Source organism: Micropterus dolomieu, linkage group LG21 (assembly GCF_021292245.1).
Source record: "Micropterus dolomieu isolate WLL.071019.BEF.003 ecotype Adirondacks linkage group LG21, ASM2129224v1, whole genome shotgun sequence".
Classification (NCBI taxonomy): Eukaryota; Metazoa; Chordata; class Actinopteri; order Centrarchiformes; family Centrarchidae; genus Micropterus; species Micropterus dolomieu.
Window position 1 is genome coordinate 21,116,066 of NC_060170.1, and position 19,720 is coordinate 21,135,785.

Genomic DNA, 19,720 nt, shown 5'->3' on the forward strand with positions numbered 1-19,720 from the left:
TGGAGAAAAGTGACCCCAGCAGTGACCCGGCAGTGAAATTCGGGAGTCTCTGTGAAAATTGGGAGGGTTAGCAAGTATAAGCTAACCAGAGATAACCTCCTGTTTTGTTCTGTACAAAAGCGTGCTGCGTGTGACGTCGATTTATTCTTCTGCACCTGCGGGTTTCTTGCAGGCCGTGGACAGGCCTGCAGTGTGAAGTTTTGGACAGAGGATGGCTAGGTGTTTCCCTCCATTTCCGGTCTTTATGCTAAGCTAAGAGTGTAGAAGAACATACGGTGGCCTCGAAACGTGCTAAAACTTTTGGATGAAAAAAGGCTGTATGAATTACAGTTAAAAAAAACAACCTCTTCATACAGTCTACGTTACCAGCATGCATCCAGGCAAAAAATTTTATCTCACCTCTAAAACTCCTTCAAACCATCAAAACACTTCATACATCTCAAAATAAGCTTGTTCGACCAAACACTAGCAGGAAGCATACATTGTCACTCATAACACACGGACCTAGAAAACACTAAAAACAGAGAATATTACATAAATTTTATCTCACCTCTAAAACTCCTTCAAACCATCAAAACACTTCATACATCTCAAAATAAGCTTGTTCGACCAAACACTAGCAGGAAGCATACATTGTCACTCATAACACACGGACCTAGAAAACACTAAAAACAGAGAATATTACATAAATTTTATCTCACCTCTAAAACTCCTTCAAACCATCAAAACACTTCATACATCTCAAAATAAGCTTGTTCGACCAAACACTAGCAGGAAGCATACATTGTCACTCATAACACACGGACCTAGAAAACACTAAAAACAGAGAATATTACATAAATTTTATCTCACCTCTAAAACTCCTTCAAACCATCAAAACACTTCATACATCTCAAAATAAGCTTGTTCGACCAAACACTAGCAGGAAGCATACATTGTCACTCATAACACACGGACCTAGAAAACACTAAAAACAGAGAATATTACATAAATTTTATCTCACCTCTAAAACTCCTTCAAACCATCAAAACACTTCATACATCTCAAAATAAGCTTGTTCGACCAAACACTAGCAGGAAGCATACATTGTCACTCATAACACACGGACCTAGAAAACACTAAAAACAGAGAATATTACATAAATTTTATCTCACCTCTAAAACTCCTTCAAACCATCAAAACACTTCATACATCTCAAAATAAGCTTGTTCGACCAAACACTAGCAGGAAGCATACATTGTCACTCATAACACACGGACCTAGAAAACACTAAAAACAGAGAATATTACATAAATGATGATTTTTTATCTTTGAAGACTGAATGATCTTTCACATAAATCAGTATTTCATTATAGAACAAGAATAACATATTTTCACTTTATTGACTGTAGTAAAGTATATGTAACAAGAATAAACCAGAAAAGCATAAATTTGCTTAAAATATCCTTTAAAGTATTTTTCTATATCATTGCATAGAGTAATTTACTTGTGAAAAATAAAACGTTTCAGTGCAGCAATACAGTTTTTCCTCAGTTGTTTACACAGTAACACAATGACCACAACCTGCAATTCATGTACCAGCCCCCTGTACCAAGTTTGCTAAAATGCAAGCACATTTCCTGCTTTACACTCATATTGCAGTTCAAAACAATACTTTTTATTGAAAACACTACACACAGTTCTCTATGCACATGGACATAAACATAAAATTTATGTAAATATTCTGATAGGATTTTTGGTATATTTCAGTGTGGTTACTGAGAAATGCATGTGTTTTTAACCATTTTGGACACAGTGTGTTGGCATTTCTAAAATCTGCTGCAAATATATAGGGTTTTGCAGGTGGTGGAGTCGTTATGAGAAAAAGAGTTCATGGATTTTGGAGAAAGTGGTTATTCAATACATTTTGTGTGAAAACATGAAAAATTACACTCACTTTGGACCACATACACTTCTCTTTTGCTGACTACGTGAAGAGCCTTGACAATGTGACTTCAGTTTTGGCCAGTGCATGTAGCAATTTAAAAGACCTGTAAATTAATTAATTAGCTCTATGTTTGGCCTAAACCCAGAGTAGCCTGTGGTAGGCATTTAGTTTTTTTCCATTCAGAGTGGAGAGGAGGTTTTTTTTGCTGTTATTGTTGTTCTCTGTACCTCAAAGGTTAGTGCAAGGCATAATTTTTTGGAGGTCTGCGTTTTATTTCCTGTCCTGGCAATCTCTGTTAAAAATGTGTCCACTTTACAGTGTTGTAGGGCTCTTTCCACCATATGGCATAGCTTAAATGAATAAAAGGGCAAACAAACATACCACGTTATTATTCACCTTCTTGTTTCCACTTTTTGTCCAAAAGTTAGCCTTCAAACCTGCAACTGTTAGCATCAGTTAGTGTGTATGTGCGTGTGTGTTTCATGTTATTATATCCTGGTGGGGACTAACCGATGGCGACTCATGCCACTGTGGGAACAAAAATTGAGGTCACCATGGGTAGAGACTTTTTGGGGGTTAAAACTTGGTTATAGGGCTCAGGTTACAGTTGGGTTAAGGTTAGGGTAAAGGTTAAGGTTAGGCATGTAGATGTGATGGTTAAGGTTAGGGTAAAATGTGCTAGTGAATGCATCATGTGAATGAAATTATACTTCCATGTGGATTGTTGTCAGAGCTGAATAGTGTGTGTGAGTTATTTACATGGCAACTGAACATGAGATATCAAATTTCCATCAGTTGTGTCTCTGCTCACTCAGCCCTGGATGGGAGTTATTACGGTACTATGACAGGTCATAAGAAGGTCATTCTAGACTATGAAAGGTTACAGAGGTGTTACAAAGGGGCTGTGAGTCAGAGGTTTGAACTGTGTGCTCCCTGCTTTTGCACTGTGACTCATTTTCTGGCTTAGTAGGATCCATTTCAGGGTCCATTCACCTCAGGGGGGAAACAGATGTCTGTTAGAGGATCAGAGACTTGTAAATACTTGTGTAGGTATTTTTGGGACACACTAATGTTTGGATTTGATCAGTAGCTCATAACTGGAATATTTGGTGGCAATTTTCCCACCGCATTCACATTCCATTTGCCTACTAAGATGTTAACTTGTTAGCTTGTTGCTTTACATGAGTATCTATTCCTTCAGTTTCTTTTTCAGAATCCTTTTCAGTTTCTTGTGTCCTTGTGCATCAGTGGGCTGATCTGGATTTGTAATCACAATGTTGTGAGTCTGAATGAGGCTCATGCTCTTTGTGCACATGTCACCCTGAAACCCCACTCTGCAACATCTCTCATTTCTTTCCTCTGCATACTATTGAGTAGGCTATAGCAAAAATAACACCAACAAGTTCATAAATATTATTACTTTGCTCAAACATTTAGATTCGACTGAGGAGTCTTTTTTTTTTTTTGGTAAATTTAAACAATCCTTATATGTTTTTGTTTTCTTGCTGTGAGTTTTCCTTAAAAGACCAAAGCTTGCTTATATTGTTGGGAAGCTCATATTATTATAGCATCCTGATGAGTGGTAGATTTATGTATACACACGTGGTTCGGTGGTGTGTCCGTTTTTGGCACACTGCAGTGTTGTTCTTTCCATTTGGCTCGAGATTAGAGTATGGATGTGATTTGTGTTCGATGATAATGATACAGTATGTGTACATATGTGTCTATTTGCATGTTATATTGTCAGACACTATTAAAGGAAGAAGTACCATATGGTACTTCTTAGGTTCTATTTTAAATGGCATCCCTAATTATGGAACATTTTTACAGGTTTCATTATAAAGAACACTTGTGGTTTTTATATACACAAGGTTCCGTTAGATCACAGATAAAAATGCATATAATAATAGAAACCTCACATTTAAAGGCTATACTTTCACAAGTTTCATAAATGCATTATTTATTGTTTTTAGGATTAACCATCTCCTTTTAATACGATTGAGTACACGCTGGCATATCCATATAGCTAATGTTAGCTAGCATTATTGTTAGCATAGCTACTTTCTTAAAATCTAGATAGATATACTTATTCTACAATACAACAACTGTCTTGGTGACTTTTCAGTTGTCAGTTGACAATAGTTAGAGGATTAACTCATCTGCTAGCTTACAGTTAATTGACATGTCACTGTCAATGTTAACTGTAATACTGTCAAAATGCTTATGCTTAAGAAATAGAGATGAAAAAAGTGATATGAAAATGCAAAATGAAGGAGTTAAATGGATTAAAGTCAGGACAATTCAGCATACTGGATGCTAGCTTATCCAGGGGAACTCAGCTTGACCAGTTTAACCAGTGAGCCAGTCACCCTTTAAAGATAGACAGGTTTACTAAAGCCCAAATGATATTTCTTTAATCCTTGAATTTATTATTTTATTTTCACACTGGGCCAAGAACTTGACTGTTTTTCCCACAGCACCAATTTAAGACATTTCAGTAACTATTGATGTCTTATTTAGGTTACGATATGGTAACCCTAGTTCTATTAGCACAGGCGGAGCCCTCTACTGGACTCTATGGGTACTACCTCTCCTTCTATCACGCACGTACTCGCCCACTGAAATTTTGCATACTGTAAGTAGCCAACCAATTGGACGTCGCTACTGTACGTGCGTACCCTAAAATAGCGGTGTCCTCACTGCTCAGCATCCAACCACCCCTTCAGCAGACGGCGTTGGAGCGCTAGGGGTTTGGCATGACCAAGAGGGATCTGATCCAGCCTGATCCAAACACCTGAACTGTCTGACCTCTTACAGGGACATCCGGCACAGTCAGTGTAAAAAATGTTTTCCCTGACAACCGGTAGTCTTTGGTAGACACCAGTCTCTTTCTTTACAGATCCTGAGTCGCACCTGCAAGCACAGATCCTGAGAAGGAGCCCAACACATCCAAGAGGTAAAAACGCACAAACGGACATGGTGAAGACCATGATGCCGTTGTGCAAATCTCCTCGACGGTCACCCCGCTGAAGAGGGCCATTGACACTGCCACACCCCGTGAGGAGTGAGCTTGGACCACCGAGGGTGGGTCTTTCCCTGCCTGCACGTAGGCCTGTGAGATACAGTCACAAAGCCATCCGGCTAGGCGCTTCTTGGGTAGATCTTTACTGATCGCACCGTAACCAAAGCAAACGAGCAGTTGATCAGTGCGTCGAATGGGGGCCGTGCGCTTCATATAATGTGTTAGGGCGTGCACAGGACACAACAGATGCAGCCTAGCCTCCCTAGGCCCAGGGTGGGGCGGAGGGTGGAAGGCATCCAAATGTATGGTCCTCGACCTGAACGAGCTTCTTATGTTCTTAGGAACAAAGGAGTGGTTCGGTCTTAACACTGCTGCACTGTGGTCACCACGAAGCAGCATGCAGCTGGGATGAACCGACAGGGCGCACAGCTCACTCACCCTCTTGGCAGAGGTGAGAGCCAGTAACAAGGCTGTCTTGAGAGATAGCATCTTCAAAGAGGACTGTTCCAGGGGCTCGTAGGGGTTTGACCTCAGAGCCAGTACCAGTGGCAGGTCCCACTGGGGTGCGGAGACACGCCTGTCTCAACCTCTCCCTTTCAGGAGCCAGACCTGGAGAGATTAGCTGAGCACCGGCAGCGTGCCTATGGCACCTGACTCCTGTGACAGAGCCCCCCAGACCTGAGGCACAGGCCAGGGCTCCGTCACTGTCAGCTGCGTCACCTCTGCGTACCATCCCGCCGATCTGCGGCTGGGGGCTACCAGGATGACTGACAACCCTTCCTGTCTCACCATCTCCAGCAGAGGGTGGATGAGACATACAGCAGCCCTTTTGGCCATGGTGCGTGTGCAAACGCGTCCATGCCCAAGGGCAGACTGTCCTGTGGTAGGATCGAGAACCACAGCGGCCAGTGGGTGTTGGGTGTTGGGTGTTGCTGTGTGGCATCTGAAGCGAGACCAGATCTGCTGTATTATATCGGGGTGCAGTCTCCACTCGCTCTGTGGGGGACCACCCCTTGACATGAGGTCGGCCCACCTGTTCTGACGTGAAGGGCCTTCAGAGACAGCAAGTGTACTGCAGCCCACGTTCATAGGTCCTCTGCTAACGTAAACAGAGCTGCGGATCGGACTCCGCCCTGTCTGTTGATGTAGGCGACTGTCGTGCGGTTGTCACCAGCAAATGCCTGCCCTGGACTAGGGCTTTGTGGTGCTGGAGGACCAGAAACACCACCTGGAACTCCAGTTGGTTGATGTGTTGGCTCTCCCCAGGAGGCCACACACCACCCACTGCTCTCCCAAGGCAGGTCCCTCCCCATCCGGTCAGAGACGCATCCGTGAACACCGACACGTATGAGGATATCCGGCCGTACCCCCACCCTCAGGCGATGAGGGGACCCCCAGAACCGCAGGTCCCTCTGTACTGACTGGGGGGCGTCATCATGTATCGCTTGTGCCTCTTGAGGTTGAGATGCAGGCTGGTAATCCAGCGTTGTAGCCGACGCATGTGTAGCAGGCCCAGGGTAACCACTGGATGGGCTGCTGCCATGAGCCCCAGCAGCTGCATCACTGACAGCGCAGTCACAGCAGTTCCCAGCTGGAGCTTGCGGACCGCTTGAAGACGAGTCGTCTGTCTGAATTCCGACAGATGAGCTCTCAGGCTGGCTGAGTTGAGCACAACCCCCAAATACTCCACCTCCTGGTGGGGATAGGGGGAGCTCTTCTCCCAGTTGGTTGCAAAGCCCAGGTTGTTCAGATGCAAAATCAACTGAGCTGTGTGGAAAATTGCCCATTATTTTGACCTGGCCATGACAATGAGATTGTCTAAAAAGACCCTCATGCCCTGATCGCGCAACGGTAGCAATGCAGCGTCTACGCACTTGCTGAACGTGCGTGGGGGCAGTGAGTAGCCAAAGGGGAGCCTGGTGTATTCGTATGCCACCCCTTGGAAGGCAAAACGCAGAAACTTCCTGTGTTTTCAGGCCACCTCCACATGAAAGTAGGCGTCTTTCAGGTCGATGGTCGTCAACCAATCGCCGGGCTGCACTAGCTTTAGCAGTTTCCTGAGTGTCAGCATGCGGAACGGTTTCCATGCAATATGCTGGTTCAGGTAATGGAGATCCAGGATGGGTCTGAAGCCTCCAGTCTTCTTGGGGACCAGGAAGTACGTGGAGTAAAGACCCTTGTACATGTCGTGCGTTGGAACGACAGAAATAGCCTGTTTCAGCAGGAGCCATTGAATCTCTGTGGCCAGGAAGTCCACCTCCTCCTGAGAGGACAGGTTGGCTTCCCTGCCCTGGAAAGACGGTGGGATACGGCAAAATTGTAGGGAGTACCCCTACCTCAATATGCCGTCCATCCAGTCTGTTGGCTTGCAGCAGCGTCTCCAATCCATGTGGAAATGAGTCAGGGATGCGCTGTTAGCTGAGGAGCGTTGTGGATGAAACGATGGAAAGCTTCCTCGGCCCTTATCACCACCAAACCCTCCATAAATGGGAGTTTGGCCCAAGGGGGGCCGCAATCGAAAAGGCCAAACATCAACATCACTTTGCCGTGCAAAGTCCCCAAAAAAACAAGCAAACTGTGGTGTCCTGAACGCACCATGGCTGGTCGCTCCATTGACATCATTGCCTGCGACAGTGTTGTCGTAGCGTCTTCGGTGACGCGGTCACTATCAGCAGTGACGGGCCGGGGAGCTCTCCTCTCCACAGCTGATGGCCACTGTGGGAGAGATTGTGTCCCCTCTGCTGCCAAACGGCACAGCCAGCCGCTCGCAGAGGCAGAGGGCGATCTTCGCTGCCTCGCTATGACAGGAGAGATGTGGCTAGTGGCAGCATCTCTCCGGCAATAGCGGGCTAGGCCGCTGCTGACCTCTTGTTGGAGCAGCTGTCGGCAGCATAGCGTGTATGTCTGTGTGGCATGAAAACACTGCCGGTGAGCTAGCAGCGTGCCCGAGTGGGTTAATGTAAGCGCGCTGGGAGTGCAGGCTAGGATCAGATAGCTGCATTGTGCCGCTTCTACGGTAAAAGCGGCTCGTTTCTCAGCCGTCATGCAACAGAAGCGGAGTGTGGCGCAGCTCAGGCGGCGTAGTGAGCACGGTGGATGCCCGGGCCGCACCACCGTCTCGTTCGGCCTTAGCCGGGAGAGCGGTGTGGGCCATGGGGCAAGCCGTTAGCTTAGCGTCGGTGAACGCGCCATGTTGATGTGGCGTGTTCAGCACAACACTTTGCTGGGAAGGGGTTGGTGGGGAGGAATTAGCTCTTTGAGGACTGTAGGTTGTTTTAATCAAAACATTTGGTACATTCACAACATTATCACAAGCAGCACACAACATATTAACACAGTGGCTTGGACATGAGACGGCTCGGCAACATCTGCCGGCTGCTCTCCCTCCTCAGCCAGTCATTTCAGTGGCCGCTTCTTCCCCCAGCCGCAGGTAGGCTGGCAGGGGGGTCTAGGCTGCTCCTCTGGCCGCGATGTAGATCCCCTCACCTGGGTGGCCCGGTGTCTCAGGGAGGGCGCGGTGCATCCGTGGATCCACCCTGAGTGGCCGGTGATGGCGCCAGCAGTGATCTGGCTTGACGATGAGCACGCCGTCTGAGAGTGGCATTACGACGGCGAGGCTCGCCGCCCTTTCCCTGAGCCAGTGGCAGGTGGCGACTGAGCTGCGCCTTCTCCTTCTCCAGCCTTCTGAAGCTCTGAGTAGCGGAGGATATGGAGCCAAAGAGGCCGTCGGATGAGATGGGGGCACCCAACAGCTCTTCCCGGTCCTTCCCATGGAGAGCAGTGGCGAGAATCTACTGTGGCCTGAGACATCACGCGCCCAGCAGCAGTGGCCACACCCTGGACCAGGTTATTCATCTGACCAATGGCTCGGGGCAGGAAATCCACCTGGTCCGATGAGGAGGGGGGGCGATCGGGGACTCGGATGCTGTCACGACTCCCAGCACGCCCAGATTGTTGGCCGCTGCGGCCAGCTGTGCGCCCAGTTGGAATATTTTTTCAAAATACTCCAAAGTCCCCCTATCCTGTGCCAGTGGCGGGTGGGGCTTTATTCCCGCTGACCAGCCAGCAGAATGAGGAAGAAGGTGGGCAGCGAGGGCCTCTTCCAGCGGGGGCACGCACGGAACAGCTGCTTCTGTGTGGCTCTGCACGTGCAGGAAATCAATCAAACCCGCACCCTCGTCCACAGCAGCTCTGCCCAGGATGCCTTGGCGCACTGCCAGATATCTGGGAGAGCTGGGGAGACGAAGGCGGGCTGAACACGGACCGACTCGCCCCGCCGCAATAGCCGTAACTGTGCGGAAGTCCTGACGGACTGAAGAGGAATTCATATGCTCTTTAGAGAAGGCCAAAGTGGCCGTGGTAGATGTGTGATAGGAGGAGAAGTAGTACCCATAGAGTCCAGTAGAGGGCGGAGCCTGTGTGAGATAGAACTGCAGTTACAGAGAGAGTCCAAAGCCCTCACTACAGATCCTTTGCATACCACTGAGGGGTTTACGGAGAAGTGAGAGGTTCCTTCGTTTAACACCAGGGAATATACAGACACAGACATTACACGCACAAACACAGGAGGCTGGAGACAGCAAGCAAAGTCCTGCGTTTATTCACATGAGGTAAAAGAGAACAAGAAAACAGAAGGACAGAGGTCCGGAGGATGAAGCTCAGGAACATCAAAACACAGAGGGACAGGAGGAAGAGATGGTAGGGTATTTTAGAGATTATTTAGAGATGTAGGAGGTAGTGAAAGATACAGGGAGGATGGAGGGATAGTGAGCAGCAAGAAAGGGATAAAGGGAGATCGTCTGTTTCCTCGTGAGGGGAGAATGAATGGCGAATTAGTGGTCTGGTTTGCCTCCTGGGGTCTTAGACACACATACACACACACACGCACACATCACTACTGTGTTTACAAAGGAGATTAGAGCAGTTCCACTCTGTACCTCAGCCTAGCAGAGCCATGTGTGTAAACGATGAAAGGAATGTACACTGATGTATTGACAATGTATGCTATGTGCGTTTGTTACTATTTTTTGTAAACCCTGAGGGAACAGCTGTATTATGTTGTTGTGTTACTCCCAAATTCATTTTTATTATGGATGGAGAAGTTAACGTGATCAAAGGCCTGAAATTTTAATAATTTTGTGTTTGGTGTTGTTTATCATAACTGCCCTTTTTAGGGATTAAGTAGGGTTTTGACCGGCTACAGATTTACAGCTGAACCTTTATGTAGCCTACAGGTTATTTGTCTGGCCCCAGTCTTCTTCGTGTTCCAGGAAAACACTCATCTAAAAAGCTGCTATATACATTAGGAATGAGTGTTCATCCTTGACCTTGGAAAGAGAAGTTGACAAAAAAGCTTTTAATCATGTCACATAATCTTCAAAGATGCCTTTTTTGTAGGACATGATACAAAAGATTGTAGTTCTCAAATAGGAACAGTATGTTGATTAACTATACAGTTCCGTTTTGCAGTTAAAACAGTTTGTTTCTGGTTAGTTAACGTCACATTAACTGTGTTCAAGAGTTCAGACTCCCCAGCAAGACACACTGATAGACAGGACTGAAACCTAAAACCCAGACACAGAGAAAGCAAAATCAAAATACAGAGAAAGCATGGCCAAAATAATCTAACCCAGACAAGCTCAGGACAGGATCGTGACATCACGATTAGCTAACAGTATAGTTTAGCAGTTAAAAAAGATTGTTTCAGGTTAGTTAAAGGTACAGTGTGTAAGATATAGCCAGACATTTAGTTTAAAATATTAAAAAGTGAACTAACTTTTCAACAGAATGTGAAGTAACCGTTCTGACATCATGTTAAAGACGACTATGTGTTGTTTTGCAGACATCTCCTACCGAAATTAGCATGCTAACCTTTTAGCCTGACATGTCCAGTATAGTAATACCACTTGTGACGACAGACAATAGTGACTCACTGTGGTGTCCGGTGCCTTCTGTCCAACATGAGAGGACAAAGAATTAGAGCTGTCCCAAAGGCAGTTGAGCACCGTGGAGAGCTGAAAAATTGTCATCGACTACTCCATTGTGTCTCGCATTGTGAATTTTCAGAATGAATAGAATAATAAAACACGAGGTTAAGGTTCCTGTGCAAAAGCAATTTTCATCAGAAGACCAGTTAAAAAAACACAGACCAAAAATATGGACTTGGAGTGCAAATGCCTTTAGTGTCACAGAAACATAAAAGACAAAAGAAGCAAAACAAGAGTTGATGTGTCACGAGTAAAGAGATGCATTTGATGAGCTTGATGCTTAACTTGCAACTTTTCTTTTAGACTAGTAAATAACATCTAACGTTGGCTGATTAGAAAGATGTTTCTTTAGTGAAACTGCGATTTGTAAATCATGCAATTATTGTAACCCAGGGATTACAGATTGTGCCTTTAAAATAACTTAAAATTGTTAAAACAGCCGGTTGGCCCCTCTGAGTGTTGCCAACTCATTTAACAATGAAAGTAGCCAGCAGTAGCTCCAAAAGTCTAAGAAAGTCGCGTGAGGACATCACACGCTCATTTGCATGTTGATGACGTGATCATAAAGTTTAGTGCAGTAAGGGAGGGATTATCTTAGTTTAAGCCATATAAAAGGTACATAGAGAAATCTTGGGCCAAATATATTCAAACACACTGCTCTCATCTGTCTGTCTGTCTATAGTCACAAGCAAGTATACAATATTATTTAAGCCTTAAGTGTCGAAAAAACTGTGGTTTTGTATAGCCTATGTACTTCACTTACGTAAATCCTAGCTGGTCAAATATAAAGTCTGTGTGCTTGTGTGTCTTTAGTTCTGTCATTCAGCATCACACCCCTTTCAAGCAGGCTGTCATATCATTTCAGCAGTTTGCTCTTTGCTTGATGTAGTGTGTCACATTGAAACGGACAGCTTCCACTCCACTCTATCCAGTCTGTCTGTGTGCTGTTTCTTATCATTACACTCAACAACACAGACAGAAGCGGACGGAAAATCACGTCATCAACCAGCCTGTCTTTCACTCTGTCTATAAATCTCCTGCTTTGCCTATTCATCGCAAGGGCATTAATTCAGGGAAAGGTTCCGGCAAAGCAGAGCAGCAAAGGTTAAAAGTTGGAAAGGATTTGAAACATTCAAACGATCTGTTTTTACATTACTTTTAGGCTGAAGAGCACTAACAATACACAACTTCTGGCTTTTAAAAGAGTTTAACAGAAGCTAACATAAAATGTCCCTCTCATCTGCCACAACACTTAAACATAGAGATTTACACACACACACACACACACACACACACACACACACACACACACACACACACACACGTAACAGGTAACAGGTAACAGGTAACAGGTGTGAGGCTGAGGCAGGACATTGTAGTGCACATTATCAGGTTGCACTTGAATATTTAACCACCCGAGCTAACACCTCTGACACACCAACATGCAGGTGATAGTGTTACATTCGCACCTTTTGCCATTTCCTTCTACAGCACCAAAGTATTGCATCCACCAAAGGCCTATGTGTGTCTGCGCCAGGTCAGGCTAACCAAAGTGAAATATTAAAAATATCAAGTGTTTCGTATAAGCTGCCGAAATATATCAAGATGCTCCTTTTCTTTTGATCTCCTTTGGCTATACTTATACCACTATCACTGTCTCCTGCAAGCCCACAAAAAATGTACACCCCTGCAAAAGTTCAAAAGATTTTCTAGAGAGCTAGCATTTAAAGAAACAGAGGGTTTTGGCAAATAACACCACTGATGCTGGTGTTTACTTTGGTGTCGATTGTTCTCTCTTCCCATCTGGCCATTGGGTGATTCAGTGTATATTCCATCTGCACTTCGCTATAGTGATGACTGATAACATGTGCCAATGTGTGTGTGTGGTAATATTGATGAGTGGGGAGCCTGCGACTGGTGGTCCAGACTGGAGGTTTGGCGATAGGCCAGTTGACGATGATCAGTGCAGTGCGGTTACAGCCCCGTGTTAATCTCCTCTGCCTCTGCTTTGTGTTGCAGCCAGTCCAATGACAGCACTGTTTCTTAAACTACGGCTCAGTGCACTGAACGGGTTGCAGGCCTGTTTCTTGTATGAATAAAAAAAAACTAGTGTTTTTTTTAGACTTTGTACTGGGTGTTTTAATATAGCAAGACATGCCAAAACCCCAGACATCTCTCCTCCTTTTGTATTTTCAGTCATGACCTTGAGGCTTTTATGGTTTTTGAGAATTTCTCATTAAGAGACCACTGCAATCAATTGTGTATAAAAGAAGATAACAGATCTTGGAGCTTCTTTTGATTTTAAAAACAGGGTGAAAGAGCATCAGTATTGTGTTGTCGTCATATGTCTTGAATTGGTAGCTGTATTGTGATGACTCTCCTTTTCTGCTTCTGTGGTTGTCTCTACAATTGACTCGTCATAAAGCCAGAGTCACACTGACAGATTCCAGAGCAGTGGCACAAAGAGCTTCTTGTGGTTTGACAGATCTCTCATGAAGACTCACGACGTGCCTGATAGAACCGTGATTACATTTCGGTTATCATTTGTATCTTTTCTCACGCCAACTGCTACAATAGTGGCAGACAAGGCTCTGCCCACAGTGGCTTCATCTTGTAAACAAGCTGGTCACTGATTTGAACTGAATGATGAGAAATTGAGCAGCCATGGGGAATTTCTTATAATGTAAATCTTGAAACCATCATGAACCCCACCAGATGTTTGGAAATTGTTTTTAAAGGGTCAATTCACCCAAAAAACAAAACAGATTTGACAGATTTTATACATTTCAAAATGATTTTATGTCTGCCTCAGAGATTTCTGGATCAGAAACAGTGCACTACATTATACTACTCTCAACAGAAGTAGCCCCAATAAAAGCTTCACAATGAGATGTGCAGATTTTCCAGAGCAACCAGTTAATTTACTCTTTTTTGGTAAAAGTTTGCGCTGTTTCATAATTCTTCAGTACGGTGTGCGGTGAGATTCTGTTCACCTCCATTGTTTGGAGATGGAATCTCATATCTGAAAACCTTTATGGATAAATAAAAATGTATCGGCATGCCTGGACACCACCAAACATAAGAGAGAAAATATATTATTTTCTTATTTAGGTGAAGCAGCCCTTTGAAGTTCGACATGTCAACACATACAGTTCTTCGAGTATTTAGCACCTGTTTGGAACACTATCCCTTAACCGCTAACCACTTGTTGTATTACACTGAAACATGATCCTTCATTACAAGCTCTTCTCACATCATGAACAAAAGAGCAGAAGACTCATCTGACTAATGACACTATCCTCGGACTGCCAGTTGGCTCTAATGGTTTCCTCTGTTGTCCACAGCTAAAGCTAAAGAACTTTTATGTTTATTTTCCACCGTGGGGCCAGTAACTGTTTGGCTCTGTCGTGGTTAACTCAGGTTAAAATATGTTTAATTGGTCCCATTAGATTACAGTTTACATTTGGCCAAGCCACACTGTGGGTGTTAAAAATGTTTATGCATTAAGTTTTTGACTCTAGTTCTTCAGTACAACTGCATCATGTGTGGTTTGGAAACAAAAATAATGAGTAGAAGAAATGGAAGTAATGGTTGTGGAAAGTGTTGACTGACTATGTATACTAAGTTGACCAAAAAGTGAGGAAGCTCAAAATAAAATTCACCCTGGCGCACATATCAGTTTAAGATCCCTTTTGTTTTATAACAATATTGATATTGTGTTGCTGGTTTTGCACCAGTTGTTGGCTGCAGATCTTTATAATGTTACCATGGTGATATGTTCAACATCCAAGGGATCAAAATTCCAGACAAAGGGATGCAAATATCTACATGATTTCAAGTTTCTTAGAAATGTCAGCAGAGCAGAACTGTAGAGCTAAACACGTCTAACCCCAGCTGTCAAACTGCATTAATCACTGGCTCTGAGGATGGCTGGTGTATCTGCTCTGGTGGCAAAATGTCTCAGAGAATCACATTGTTGTTTATAGAGATAATGAGTTGCATGAAAAAATAAGAGAGACTTGGCTAGGGCAGTTTTGCCCTGTAGTTGTCGAACCAGGCTGCACTGACTCACAGCTCAGGAGACAAGCAGAGGAAGGGCTGTGAAATGTGAGAGAGCAGGGGATGGATCAGATATCGACCACACACATTAGTTAACCAAGACACATCTTCTCTTCTCATGTTCTCCAACTCCTACATCATTGTCTTCACTGGATATTCGCCACCTTTTAATCATGCTGTTTTTTCATTGTCCTCCCTCTCTCTTCCGACATACAGTGTACTTTATCTCTTAACCCCATTGCTCAGTTCTTCCCTGCTCTTTTCTTTATGTTGTAAGGTTTTAATACTCACCTTTCATCCATCTATCTTCCATCGCTCCCTGCATGTTACGCCTTCCTTTTATTCTTAAACTATAGGTACTCCACTGTACTACAGGTATGGCTACTCCATTCTCTTCTGTGTCTAATGCCTGTTTTTGCCATTTGATAACATCAGATTCTATTCATCTTTTAAATATTACAATGGACTCAACAGAGAAGGCTATCCCTAAGGTCCTCTTGCACACAAAATGACGAAATTTCTTCTACCGTTCAGGTTCAAGGTTCAGTCTTCCCCTCAACTTGCTTTTGATCCTTATGTAATAACTGTATGAATCGTATTGATTGCTGTTGCCAAACTCATCCACAGTGGACTGAAACACCAAATCCTGTGTGATAGTAATTAAATACAGAATACACTACTGTGTAGAATCCATTTATTAACAATTGAATGAGGCAATTTAAAAGTGAATAACGTATAAAAATAAAGCTGTAGTTACGTTTTTTCAGGAAATCTTTCAAATCTTTCACTAACAGCAATTCATCTGAGAGGAGGCTATGAAATTAGCAGTGAATAATCGTTTTGTTATAGCTTTTCTCACCTCATTAATAAAAAAACAAACAAACAGGAAACAAGGCAGTGAAATGACATTTGAATTGTAGAACATTGTAAACTGAGGAAAGGTGCCCTGTGGAGTTTTTGAACACTAGCATTGATATAAAGCATTGTTTTTAAGAGTGGTCCTCGTTTTGTTTGTATCGTGCATGCATATAGGTGACGCAATTTACGTTCCTGCCATCAGATTCTGATTTTCCACAATTGATGGCGCAAACAAGCAAAGAGTGGTAATTTTACAACAATGAAGGCAAAGAAGAAAACTGCAAGCTAGAGAACATAGATGTAAACAATGCACAACTTAAATTTGGCTTTGCAAATGTTTTATGAGGAACAAAATGTATTCAACCCGTTTGTTAGACCTCAAGAGTACACACAATGTGTTTCGTAATAAAGACTGAATGCAACTTTGTTTGTTTACAAGAAAACTCCAAAGAGCACCCACATACTAAGGAAGAATTTCTGTTGAAGTTATCCTATGGAGTTTTTGACCACTAGTAGCGTTACGGATTTTAAATAATATTTTTTTTTTGAGGACAGAAATGCATTTACCATAGTTGTTAGGCATCAATGGTACACACAGTGCGTTTGAGTGAGAAACACTGAATGCACACATAACTTTGTTTACAAGAAAATTCCACAGGGCACCTTTAAGATAAGATCCTGATGTGTAAAAGATCATTTTGCAATGTCATACATGTCAACCTTTCATATGGAAATAAATCATAAAAATGATTTGATTTACCTTTGACCTTTGGCACACTCTGAGATATCACATTACAGTAATAAATAACATTTATTAATTTTATAAAAACAAAATAAATATCAATAATTTAATAATTTCAAGATTTCATAAATAAAATTCATATGTGTATACCATTTTCCATGTAACATATGTGCTATACAGTAGACAGAATGAGTCAGCTGATTCCTCCGTTGTGTCTTATTGATTTCAGTCCTTTAGGTTGAGTATCCATGGAAACATTTAAAATCACACATTAGCAATGTAAGGCGTAATGTAAATTGTAGATATTGTGATTGAGCCAAGGATGACGATCATTAGGAATCATAGCGATGCCACCTCCTCTCCTTATTTACTCCTTTACTGATGGACTCAAGTCATTCGCGGCCACAAACAACGCAATAGGTTTCCTCACAGTGAGAAAAATCAGAAAACAACTCAGCATCATACTTCTAAATGGGGAGTGAATGTAAAATTACACAAAGCCTGACAAGAGCTCACACTCCCTACACACAACCACATTTCCTGGCGGAGTGCTTCCTCACGGTGTGGTAGATGAGGTTGTCATCCAGAAACGAGAGGTCATCGTCAAACGCAATTGGCCGACAGCAAGCCTGAGGGGGCGTGTCTTTTGGAGGAAGCCTCCTGTTGTGAACGAGGTTGTAAAGGATTTTGTCATAGTTGGTCTCAGACTTCCTGCAGGGTCCAGAGCAGTATCTGAATATCATTTCCTCGCTGGAGCGGTAGCCCAGACCGAGGTCCGACACATTGAGGTGTATCTGTTTGAGCACACAGCCCTGTCCTCGTCCATTCCCTCCTCCTACCCTAGCCTTCCTCCCTGTCTCCCCCCTTCTTGCTCCTCCTCTTCCACCTCTACCACTCTGCTGGCTTGTCCCCTTCTTCTTCTCCCTTCTGTGTCGAGTCCTGCTGCTCAAGTTTTCTTTGGAGGGGGAGGAGGTGGAGGAGGAGGTGGAGGAGGTAGATGAGGACACAGTGGATGAGGAGGAGCGACGTATTCTACTGATGGTCACTTTGATGAAGTCCACCACGTCTTCAAACTTGTTTGGGGGTGGCTGCTCCATTGTGTCTGAAACGCATTAAGAGAAATGGCACTCTTACAAGGACGTATCATACTGGACAGCACATATTGTTTCACTTTAACACATCATATTGGCTAGACAGATGGAGTGTTGTATCGGCAAGTACACATGCAAATGCGGAAATGGTACACACTGGGTATTTTTCTGAAGAGGAATTCCATTTGAACTGATTCATCCAAGTCACAGATGGATCCCATTCTTATTTACGCACCAGACACTTGCATGTTTGAGTGAACTAGTTGCATTACAGCAGCCCCTATGAAAAATTACAACAATTTTAACAATGGAATTGTTAAGTTCTTTTCTTTTCTTATTCTAATTCTTAATTAAAATGAGTTTGATTAGGTTTTAGATTTTTAGCCAGACAAAACAAGCTATTTGAAGGTGCCACTTTAGGACATTGTGACAAACATTTTTACATTCACAGTATAACATTTTATGAATAAATAATAAATGATTATTTGATCAATCACTGATAGAAATCTTATTTAGTTTCCAATCATCATACCATCATTTATTCTCTCAAAGACTAAAAAAATACGTTTTATAAACTGGTGTTGTACATTGTGGTAAAGGTCTGAAAAAAGTAAAAATCCACCAGCTCTGAAAGATGTAGGTCTAATTGGTAAGAAGGTTAGAGGCCAGAATGAGACATCACTGCAAATCCTTCATTAACTGGATCATGCACTCTAAAATATGTCCATTTAAAATAATTGTTTAATATCAAATTCAGTCAAAGCATTGTATTTTCTGGAGTGAAATAGACGTGTCAATTCCACATGTTTTCAATTTTGTTAATTGGTCAAATTTTTGAATTTTTTTTTTCTACTTGACACAGATAACAATGTCAATATTTGTTTAAGAAATAAAAATAACTCAAGACTCAGCAAGTCTGCTGAGAGCAAATGCCCTCCCAGGATTGGGTTTTGGCACTGTGGGCACTCCATACAAACCACAGGCTCTTACATGCGTCTCCTCCAGCCAGTGTCTCTTCCCAGTCCGCTGTATCCGCTTCAGCGCGGCTGATGCCCGAAGAAGTGACAGACAAGCGGATCTGAACTGGCGGACGCTCCAGGGGACTCTCGGCGGCGCGCCCTCTCCTCGTTGTGGACGTATCCCGGAGCAGCGAGTCGGCGTGCACGGCGCTCAGCAGTATCAAACAAGTGGTCAGGCTATCCCATAACTTCATTGTCCACTTCAGTCCGACAGAAGGACATGGCGCGATGCAAAATCAACAGGTATCATCTGGCTAAAGCGATAATCAGCATATTGTTTAATAGTTGGAGAGGAAAAGGTGGGGCGCACTCATCAGCTCGGGTTCCTGTCACAGAAAATGGTGAAGATTAATGTATTAGTGCCTGCGTACAGTTAACTGCACGCTATCACTTAACTGCCAGCTGGCCCACGCTGTGCAGCGCTGCGCAACATACAAGCAGGCACGAAACCAAAGGAGCGCAAAATACAAAACCAAGACTTCTCTCTGGAGTTGTTTGCAAACCAACGACGCTTGGAAGACGAAATGTACTCCCACTTTGCAGTCCTTCACTCGGATTTTCATTCACTGCGCACCATGCAGTGACGCTCATTCCCGTTCATATCCCCTCACAATCAATCTGACTGAACCGCGAGGATACAGCGAGGGTTAGCAGCAGAGATGGGGAGTGGTGGTGACGTCTGATGGTCCATCCTCTGCTTCTTCCTGTCTCCACCCATGGCGGACTACACACAAAGGGATGGAGTCCAAATTCATGATTGAACTTCAGGTCTAGAGTTGGTGAGGGTGAAGGAGTCATGTTATGAAAGAGGCTCAGCCTGTGTACCCAGATGGCTGAGAGAGAGGTTTCACACTTTCCACTAACAATACTCCAGATTCCCCATCCTGCTTTTCGTGTTCCATTGATATTGGATGGGAAACGTGTTTCTAATCAGCCAGTCAAAACAGACCAAATAGATTGTGTTGCCACTCATAACCACAGTGTGCTTGAAATCACGCAGTTATACAGTTGACGA

General features: G+C 43.7%; 1 protein-coding gene across 1 annotated transcript; it reads right to left on the reverse strand.

Annotated features, from left to right (window-relative positions):
- Nucleotides 1–16,638: 16,638 nt before the first annotated feature.
- LOC123959602 (glial cell line-derived neurotrophic factor-like) lies at nt 16,639–19,341 on the reverse strand. Its single transcript, XM_046033725.1, has 2 exons — nt 18,677–19,341; nt 16,639–17,697 (listed from the first exon to the last, which is right to left on the reverse strand). Exons 1-2 carry the CDS (start codon nt 18,897–18,899, stop codon nt 17,117–17,119), a joined length of 804 nt encoding a protein of 267 aa, XP_045889681.1. The 5' UTR covers nt 18,900–19,341; the 3' UTR covers nt 16,639–17,116.
- Nucleotides 19,342–19,720: the final 379 nt, after the last annotated feature.